General features: G+C 39.1%; 1 protein-coding gene across 3 annotated transcripts in view; it reads right to left on the minus strand.

The window, feature by feature from the left end:
- Window positions 1-11,036, minus strand: part of LOC133663536 (rap1 GTPase-activating protein 2-like) — a 250,355-nt gene that overhangs the window by 198,487 nt on the left and 40,832 nt on the right. The window contains exon 1 of one of the 3 annotated variants that reach the window (XM_062068080.1): window positions 10,227-10,258. The exons of the other annotated variants lie outside the window; for them this stretch is intronic. Coding sequence (XP_061924064.1) covers window positions 10,227-10,243 — 17 coding nt within the window. The 5' untranslated portion in view covers window positions 10,244-10,258. Of the gene's footprint in view, window positions 1-10,226; window positions 10,259-11,036 lie in introns of those variants that run through there. 3 annotated transcript variants of the gene reach the window in all.

Genomic DNA, 11,036 nt, shown 5'->3' on the forward strand with positions numbered 1-11,036 from the left:
AATTGTGTTTATTCTATTTTTAGAATGTGCCGCGGCACGTTAAAAAAGTGTCTGTGGGCCACACCTCCGACATAAAGGTTTTATGGGTCAGGATGTTTTTTGTTTTCCACCAACATTTTTGGACTTTTGCCACGCAAATACTTCATGTGAGGTTTCCAGCACAGCTTGTGGTCTAAATGACACCGACTTCAGCTCTCTCTACATCACAACAACAACTCACAGAGAATAAAAACCCCGACTTTTACCTTTCAAGTTTGACCTTATGGCTCACCAAGAATATGATAAAGGACAAAAAATACAGCTATGAGACATGTACCTAACAATTAGATGCATTCTATTTGCTTGAGGAGGAGAGGAAGTGCAACATCCTCCTTGTGGGGCGGTTGAGGATGGGTGGAGCGCGACCACTTCCCATATACTTCAAGAAATTATCTCTGTAACCCCAAACCACCGAATTTCATCACCGCTTTCTGCACACTCCCTTGAAGCTATTCGACACAAAATACAAACAAGTCATTACACACTAAATTGATCACTATAGTCACTATAGTATCTATCTTATTTCATTTTTTCATTTTATTTTGATTGACATCCAGCATCAGACATTCCTATCCATTACATAATATATCTGTTGTCTTCTCTAAATGTCAAAATATATTTTTTTTGTTTATATCCCAACCATACCACCCCCCAAAAAAAGAAAGAAACAGCAGAAAACAAAATAGTATTTGCAAATACAGAAATTAAATGAAGAAAAAATAAATAACAATACTTTATTAATAATAATAATCAGAAAAAAACAATAATCATATAAACATACATTTATACACATTTATATATATATATATATATATATATATATATATATATATATATATATATATATATATATATACATATATACACACATATACATACACATATATATATATATATATATATATATCACAAACAGGATAGGTGACAGAGCGCAGCCCTGGCGGAGACCAACCCCCACTGGAAACGGATCCGACTTACATCCAAGCACCCGGACACAACTCTCGCTTTGGTTGTACAGAGATTGGATGGCCTCAGCAGGGTTCCCCTCACTCCGTACTCCCTCAGCACCTCCCACAAGATCTCCCGAGGGACGCGGTCATACGCCTTCTCCAAATCCACAAAACACATGTAGACTGGATAGGCATACTCCCAGGCCCTCTCCAGGATTCCCGCAAGCGTAAAGAGTTGGTCAGTTGTTCCACGACCAGGACGGAATCCACATTGCTCCTCTTGAATCTGAGGTTCGACTATCGGCCGGACCCTCCTTTCCAGTACCTTGGCGTAAACTTTCCCAGGGAGGCTGAGTAGTGTGATACCCCTGTAATTAGCACAACCCTCTGGTCCCCCTTTTTGAAAAGGGGAACCACCACCCCAGTCTGCCACTCCCTCGGCACTGTCCCAGACTTCCACGCAATGTTGAAAAGGCGTATCAACCAAGACAGCCCATCAACACCCAGAGCCTTCAGCATTTCTGGACGGATCTCGTCAACCCCCGGAGCTTTGCCACCGTGGAGTTGTCTAACTACCTCAGTGACTTCACTCCGAGAGATCGACGTCGATCCCCCATCATCCTCAGGCCCTGCTCCTATCAGGGAGGGTGTGTCTGATGTAGTTGGGTTCAGGAGTTCCTCAAAGTGCTCTTTCCAACGCCCCACGACTTCCTCACTTGAAGTCAGCAAAGTCCCATCCTTGCCGTACACAGCTTGGATGGTTCCCTGCTTCCCCCTCCTGAGGTGCCGTATGGTCTTCCAGAACAGCTTTGGTGCCGCCCGATAGTCCTTCTCCATGGATTCCCCGAACTGCTCCCACACCCTCTGCTTAGCCTCGTCCACAGCCACGGCCGCTGCCCTTCGGGCCCGTCGGTACCTTGCAACTGCCTCCGGAGTCCCCTGGGATAACATACCCCGGTAGGACTCCTTCTTCAGTCGGACGGCTTCCCTGACCACCACTGTCCACCAGGGTGTTCGAGGGTTACCGCCCCTTGAGGCACCTAAGACCTTCTGGCCACAGCTCGCATCTGCAGCTTTAGCAATAGAGGCTTTGAACATTGCCCATTCCTGTTCAATGTCCCCAACCTCCACAGGGATGGCAGAGAAGTCCCGCCGGAGGTGGGAGTTGAAGTCCTTCCGGACAGAGGACTCCTCCAAACGTTCCCAGTTCACCCGCACTACATATATATATATATATATGTATGTATATATGTATATATGTATATATATATACATATACATATATACATATATATATATATATATATATACATATACATATATATATATATATATATATATATATATATATATATATATATACATATATATATACATACATAAACATATACACATACATACATATATATATATATATATATATATATATATATATATATATATATATACATGTATACATATATATATATATATATATATATATATATATATATACATACATAAACATATACACACATATATATATATATATATATATATATATATATATATATATATATATATATATATATATATATATATATATATATACATACATAAACATATACACACATATATATATATATATATATATATATATATATATATATATATATAGTATATATATATATACATACATATGCACATAAATATATATATATATATATATATATATATATATATATATATATATATATATATATATATATATATATATATATATATATATATACTGTATATATATATATATAGACATACATATATATATATATATACATATATATATACATAGATATACAGTACATATATATATATATATATATATATATATATATATATATATATATATATATATATATATATATATATATATATATATATATATATATATATATATATATATATATACACACACACACACACATATAGGGAGTCATCTCTTTTCTTTTTTTTTCTTTTTTTTAAACAGTACAATCACTAATTCGAGAAATTATAGTCAGGCTTTTGGGGCGTGACATAATTGACCCAGTTTTCCCAGTTTGAAGTACATTTCTCCAATTTATAATTAAAAAAAGCAGTTATCTTCTCCATTTTATATATGTCCAATGTGATTTCCATCCATTGCTCATATCTATTAGTGCTTCTTTTTCTCTGTTTTTTTTTTTTTTTTTAACAGGAAAGTACCACACTGTAACTGTGCTTTCGTAATAGGACAAAATAAGTCAAAAGCAATAAAGCCGACAGCTCATTAAAGACGAGAGTACACACAGCCTGTGTGTAAGACACCATTGCTTGCTCGGAGCTTTGTTCGACAATCTGCCCGGGTAAACACGACGCCAGCACACACGTAGTCCCGTGTTTGTTTGCTGGCCATGATGAGGCCCGCCTTATTCCCTGCAATATGGAAGGTGAGGTCGGGCCATAGAGTAAATGCCATGCTCCAGAAATAGCCGCGGCACATTTGATCTTTTCCGTGATGCGGCGAGGAAGATAACATTTACACCTGGCCCGCCTATAAAAATGACGCCTGGGAGCGAAAGGAGAAGGTGAAAGGTTTTACAAAGAAGCGTTTTGTCTATTTCTGAAAATATTCTTACTCCCCCTGCATTAACGTCCCTGTAACAACAAACTATGGTAACACGTCAGTATGGGGAACACATATTCACCATTATTTAGTTTCTTATTAACATGCAAATTAGTAACATATTGGCTCTTAATTAGTCATTATTAAGTACTTATTAATGCCTTATTCTGCATGGCCTTATTATACAACCAGTAAGCCATTAACTAAGAGTCTTTCCTCAATAACCTCAGAATTATTGCTTATTAGTAACCCTAACCCTAATCCTTATATGTTCCCCCAGTGTCCAAATAACTCTAAATTAAGTCTATGTTACTTTAATAAACAACTAATTAATGGTGAATATGTTCCCCATACTAAAGTGTTACTCAAACTATTTATCTGTACAAAACCCAAAACCAGTGAAGTTGGCAAGTTGGGTAAATCCTAAATAAAAACAGAATACAATGATTTGCAAATCCTTTTCAACTTATATTCAATTGAATGGACTGCAAAAACTAAATATTTAATGTTCGAACTTTTGCATATAATCATTAACTTAGAATTTAATGGTGTTCAAAAGTATGCTCAAAATTCACTAACTCGATGTTAATTTACATTGAATATGCTATACACATGCAACTGATCAGCATTAGCGATTTTATTTTTATTTTTTATTTTTTGATTGTATTTGTAGTGGACTGCCTTGGGGTAGCCCTGCGATGAGGTAGCGACTTGTCCAGGGTGTACCCCGCCTTCCGCCCGATTGTAACTGAAATAGGCTCCAGCGCCCCCCGCGAACCCGAAGGGAATAAGCAGTAGAAAATGGATGGATGGATGCCTTGGGGTAAAGTTTTTAATTGCCCATGCCAACAAAGAAAGCAGGCCTGACAGAACGTGTTCAAGAGTATGTTCAAAATTTACTAAATTATGTTAATTTAATTTCATTGGATATGCTATAGACATGCAACTGATTAGCATTAGCATTTATTTTTTATTTTTTATTATATTTGTAGTGGACTGCCTTGAAGTAATGTTGCAATTGTTCATGCCAACAAAGCACGCATGCCTAATAGAAAGTGTTCAAAACTATTTTCAAAATACACTAGTATATATTAATTTACGTTTACGTTTACTGATTAGCATTGGTGATTTATTGGTATTTCTATTGTATTTGTAGTGGACTGCCTTGAGGTAATTCACTAGCTCAATGCTAATTTACATTGGATGTGCTATACACATGCAACTGATTAGCATTAGCAGATTGTTTTTAAGTTTTATTGTATTTGTAGTGGACAGCCTTAAAGTAATGTTTGAATTGTCCATGCCAACAAAGCAAGCATGCAATAGAAAGCGTTCAAAAGTATGTTCAAAATACGCTAGCTCGATGCTAATTTACATTGCATCTGCTATACACATGCAACTGATTAGCATTGCTGATTTTTTTTGTATTTGTATTTGTAGTGGACTGCCTCGAGGTAAAAAATCCAAAAAAACTGCCATACTATGGCGGTGAATTTTCCTATTTTATCAATAATCTCTCTCTGAAGCACTCTATTTTAGTTTCTCACTTAATGCAAAAAATCAACCGCGAGACAACGTGATGGCGCAACCACAATGATAGTTGATGCTGTCACCTGATTGGCTGTTAGTGTGTCACTGCCATTGCTCACAGATAACTTCCTGCGTTGCCGTTGTTCATGCAACCAACCTTGCTTTGCAACTACCGGTTTCTTCCGACGTAGAACAAAATATATGTAGAACATTTTTTTATGCATTTTTTCATTGATATCGACTACAGTGGAACCTTGATTTGTGAACCCCTCTATTTGAAAACTTTTCGAATTACGAACTTTTGGATTGGCCCAAGTGTACTAACCGTGTGTGTGTGTGTCTTTTGTGTGTTTTTCTCCTTTTGACTAGTTTTGTCTACAAACCCCAAAACCAGTGAAGTTGGCAAATTGTGTAAATCGTAAATAAAAACAGAATACAATGATTTGCAAATCCTTTTCAACCTATGTTCAATTGAATAGACTGCAAAGACAAGATACTTATAGTTCGAACTGGAAAACGTTGTTATTTTTTGCAAATATTAGCTCATTTGGAATTTGATGCCTGCAACATGTTTAAAAAAAAACTGGCACAAGTGGCAAAAAAGACTGATAAAGTTGAGGAATGCTCCTCATACACTTATTTGGAACATCCCACAGGTGAACAGGCTTATTGAGAACAGGTGGGTTCCATGATTGGGTATAAAAGCAGCTTCCATGAAATGTTCAGTCATTCACAAACAAGGATGGGGCGAGGGTCACCACTTTGTGAACAAATGTGTGAGAAAATTGTCCAACAGTTTAAGAACAACATTTCTCAACGACCTATTGCAGGGAATTTAGGGATTTCACCATCTACCGTCCGTAATATCATCAAAAGGTTAAGAGAATCTGGAGAAATCACTGCACGTAAGCGGCAAGGCGGAAAACCAACATTGAATGTCCCTCAGGCAGTACTGCATCAAGTGTAAAGGATATCACCACATGGGCTCAGGAACACTTCAGAAAACCACTGTCAGTAAATACAGTTGGTCGCTACATCTGTAAGTGCAAGTTAAAACTCTACTATGCAAAGCGAAAGCCATTTATCAACAACACCCAGAAACGCAGCCGGCTTCGCTGGGCCTGAGCTCATCTAAGATGGACTGATGCAAAGTGGAAAAGTGTTCTGTGGTCTGACGAGTCCACATTTCAAATTGTTTTTGGAAACTGTGGACATCATGGAAAATAATCATCCGGACTGTTATAGGCGCAAAGTTGAAAAGCCAGCATCTGTGATGGTATGGGGGTGTATTAGTGCCCAAGACACGGGTAACTTACACATCTGTGAAAACACCATTTATGCTGAAAGGTACATACAGGTTTTGGAGCCACATATGTTGCCATCCAAGCAACGTTATCATGGACGCCCCTGCTTATATCAGCAAGAAAATGCCAAGCCACATTCTGCACGTGTTACAACAGTGGGGCTTCATAGTAAAAGAGTGCGGGTACTAGACTGGCCTGCCTGTAGTCCAGACCTGTCTCCCATTGAAAATGTATGGGGAATTATGAAGCGTCAAATACCACAATGGAGACTGTTTAACAACTTAAGCTGTACATCAAGCAAGAATGGGAAAGAATTCCACCTGAAAAGCTTCAAAAATTGGTCTCGTCAGTTCCCAAACGTTTACTGAGTGTTGTTAAAAGGAAAGGCCATGTAACACAGTGGTAAAAATGCACTCTGTGCCAACTTTTTTGCAATGTGTTGCTGCCCAAAAATTTAAGTTAATGATTATTTGCAAAAAAAAAAAAAGTTTCTCAGTTCGAACATTAAGTATCTTGTCTTTGCAGTCTATTCAATTGAATATAAGTTGAGCAGGATTTGCAAATCATTGTATTCTGTTTTTAATTCACAAATTAAACAACGTGTCAACTTCACTGGTTTTGGGTTTTGTAATTTAACAAGTATAGATGATAATTGTGGGTACTCTAACATTACATGCAATTTGAACAGTAACACTGTGTTTGACTATTTAATTAAGTGATTCTTTAGCGTACCACCAGATGGAGCCCGCGTACCGGTACCACAGTTCACTGAATATGAATTTAAGTTAAAAAAAAAAAAAAAAAACATCCTCAAAAGGCATGTGTGCCTCACCTGGTGTAAAGGTCACCACACATCACTTATGCTAACGAGACAATACATAGGTGCTAATATGTACAATATGTCAGATGGCAGCAGTTCTGTGTGGCTGTGTATATTTAAGTGGCCGAGAAGGATGGGAAATACGAACTGCGTGACAGGCGTCATCTCATTAGCGCCACATGCATGTTTAGCAGGCTGGAGGAAAGTGAGAGCTGACATTTGCAATGTGGGAATAAAACAATCTGTTGCCGGAGCCGGCTGCTCCGTTCATAACACCTTGTCTACATAAGGCCTGATCCTTGCATGGGCGACATCATGAAGGCATCACTGGGAACAAGAAATACATCCTATTTCTCATGCAGAACATTAGTGGTGGTACCATACAAAGCATCATCATAAGAACTTATATACAGTGGGGGGGAGGAAATCAGTGATCCCTTGCGGAGTTTAGTAAGTGTATCCCCTGACTTAAACATATTTTAGTCCGTAGAAAAAAACAAACATATAGTTCAGACCTTCCTGCTACTGGCTCACTAATGTCGCTCAAATTTTTGATGACATTTCTTTATAATTGCTATCTGTGGGGGGAGGTGTGGCCAGCGCGCCTGCAGGAGCAAAGGTCACCGCCTCTGTCCCTGGTGCTGAGGACGAGCACCATCGGATGGGGGCGGGGCATGTGCTGACGGTGAGACACAGCTGATTAGATTTCACAGGTGGTACGTGTTAATCTAATCATCTGTTGTCTTTAGCAAAAAAGTCACGTTCTACTGGAGAAAGACTTTGACAAACAATCCATGCACAATAAAACTTTGTTAAAACTGCACGCTTGGCTCCTGTGCCGTGTCTACAGTGGAACTGCTAGGAAGCAACTTCTACACTATCCATATACTGGATCTTTTGAGGCTGTCGCTTGGCAACTCATAGTTTCAGACGACGGTATAAGCTACTCCTTTGTTGCCTTGCCCGTTTGTTTTGGGTTCTTTCACCTACAGAATGTTTTCACATCCATTTTTGTGTTTTTCTGGGTTCATATTCAGCATTCCCCTGCCTCCATGTCGATTCCATGTCCAAACCCGCATTTTTTGGTTTCATCTGACCACGTTACATCTTCAGACTGCTCGGATTAGGGATGAGCAAAATGGCTTAAAACTAAAGATGTCCGATAATGGCTTTTTTGACGATATCCGATATTCCGATATTGTCCACCCTCAGTGTGACCTGTATGGCTGTTGACCAAATATGACTTGCATTCACTTGTGTGTGTGGAAAGCCGTATATATTATGTGACTGGGCCGGCACGCAAAGGAAGTGCCTTTAAAGTTTATTGGAGCTCTGTATTTCTCCCTACGTAAACTGATACCGTAATTTTGAAACCGATACCGATAATTTCTGACATTACATTTTAAAGCATTTATCGGCCGATAACATCGGCAGTCCGATATTATCGGACATCCCTACTTAAAACATATTGCAGACTCCTGCAATATCAATTTATATCTCACAACATATTATTTGGCACACGAATGACAATATCAACATTTCAAAACGGTTTCAAAGGCTCCTAATTTGGCTGCTGACATGTGCAGTAGCTTATAGTAGCTGGGGAGAGGGAAGTCTAGGATTCTCTGCTTCGGCTGCTGCCCCCGCGACCCGACTTCAGATAGGTGGAAGAAGATGGATGGATACTGTGTCACGTCTAGTCACACTAATTTGACAAAATTTGTATTAACGTATTTTTCGGACTACAAGGCGCATTTAAAATCCTTTCATTTTCTCAAAACTTGACAGTGCGCCTTATAACACGGAATCATTCTGGTTGTGCTTACCAATCTCGAAGCTATTTTATTTGGTACATGGTGAAATGATAAGTGCGTCAAGTAGATGGCAGTCACACATAAGAGATACGTGTAGACTGCAATATGACTCAAGTAAACAACACCAACATTTTATATGTTCCATTAAAAAAATATAGAACATTACACACGGCGCTCAAAAATCTATGAAAGTGTTTTAGTACGACTTTGGTAAGCTATGAAGCCGCACCGCTTGATGGATTGTACTGTGCTTCAACATACGAGTATTATTATGGTGTGTGTATAAGGTAAGACACATTATCTGGCGTTTTGTTTCGCAATATTATGTAAAAGCAACATTTTTTACCTTCCAGGAATGTACACATGATCCCCTGCTTACATCTCATTGTGCAACATGTGAATGTTATAATGGGAACTAAATGCAATGTCTAAAAGGGGTACAAATTATTTCCAAAGCAGGACCTCCACCCAGATAAACAATACAAGTACACAGTTCATGAAAAACAATATTTTTTGTTATTGTCATTGTAAAAGGGCCTAAACAATTATATCAGAAAATAACCTCATGTAAATGACTGCTGTCATTTGATTATAATAATAAGAGAATGTTGTCTGTCTATCTGTGTTGGCCCTGCGATGAGGTGGGGACTTGTCCAGGGTGTACCCCGCCTTCCGCCCGAATGCAGCTGAGATATGCTCCAGCACCCCCCGCGACTCCGAAAGGGACAAGCGGTAGAAAATGGATGGATGGATGGAGATTTAACTTGTCATTTAGTCAGGTTTGGGACAGGTGTGCTGCTGGTGTCTGATGTTGCTCACATGGGCTTCACTGAATGCTCAGGGAGTTTTTGCGTTTGCTCACACGCATGACAAATTAGAGGGAACATTGCACATAAGTCTTGGAAACAAGACTTATTGGACCACAACTAATACCGATGCACATGCTCTGTCAGAAAACACACTGTAATTTCATATTACTTTATGCCAAACATTCTGGAAGGTTCTGCCCCAATACATAATGCAAATCAGTAGCATGTCGCATAACACTAGTAGTAGGAACCAGATCGGAACAAACACATAATAATGGGACAGAAGGCATACATTTTAGTATCATATGTGTATAAAAAAAAGCCAGCAGTCACTCACCATAGTTTGCGGGGCATGGTCACACAATATTACACTGACAGTCTGTTGAAACCTCTCAGTTCCATCCTCTCTCTCTCTCTCTCTCTTTCTCTTCTCTTTTTTTCTCTCCTCCCTACTTACAATATTCATCAGCAGTACTTCAAGACAAAAGCCACAAAGAGATGCATGTGTTGGCCAATGCACGCCGCCAGGAGCCACATGCACACAGGATTGATTATGCCGTTATTAATGAGCTCTGAGGGTGGTGGGATGTTCTCTTTGTAGTGGAGCGGCAGGGATTCATGGTGGGGGGGAGAGAGAGCGGGACTGATAGGTGGGCAGGGGCCAGTTGATCTCATTTCCATGAGGTTTATTAAAGAATATATCTGTACAGGACTGACATGACAGGCATGTTTTTAGCAAACACGTGTTTACGCTCTAACAAACCGAATGGCCGATCAAACGCACAGCACAGGCAGTACAGACACACTAAAGGAGTCACGACTCACTTATTCATATTCAGAGCCACTCCACAGCAATGGCCTAATGATACCTGGACTAGACACTCGGTGTGTGTGTGTGTGTGTATGCATGCATAAAACACACAACAGTGGCGGGGTATTTGTTTTTATGCCTGTACATTGGTGACGCATCAACCACTTGCTGGAAATACAATAGGGAAGAGATTCATATGGCCCCATTACTCGGTGTGTGAAGAAGAGAGGGGTTGCTGAAAATGATGGAAAGCGGCACTCTACATAGCAACTGACGCTGTGGTCAAAGTTGGAACTGCGGCAAAACACATTTTAAGATATTCAACATTGTACTGCA

The sequence above is a fragment of the Entelurus aequoreus genome, linkage group LG13 (genome assembly GCF_033978785.1).
Source record: "Entelurus aequoreus isolate RoL-2023_Sb linkage group LG13, RoL_Eaeq_v1.1, whole genome shotgun sequence".
Lineage (NCBI taxonomy): Eukaryota > Metazoa > Chordata > Actinopteri > Syngnathiformes > Syngnathidae > Entelurus > Entelurus aequoreus.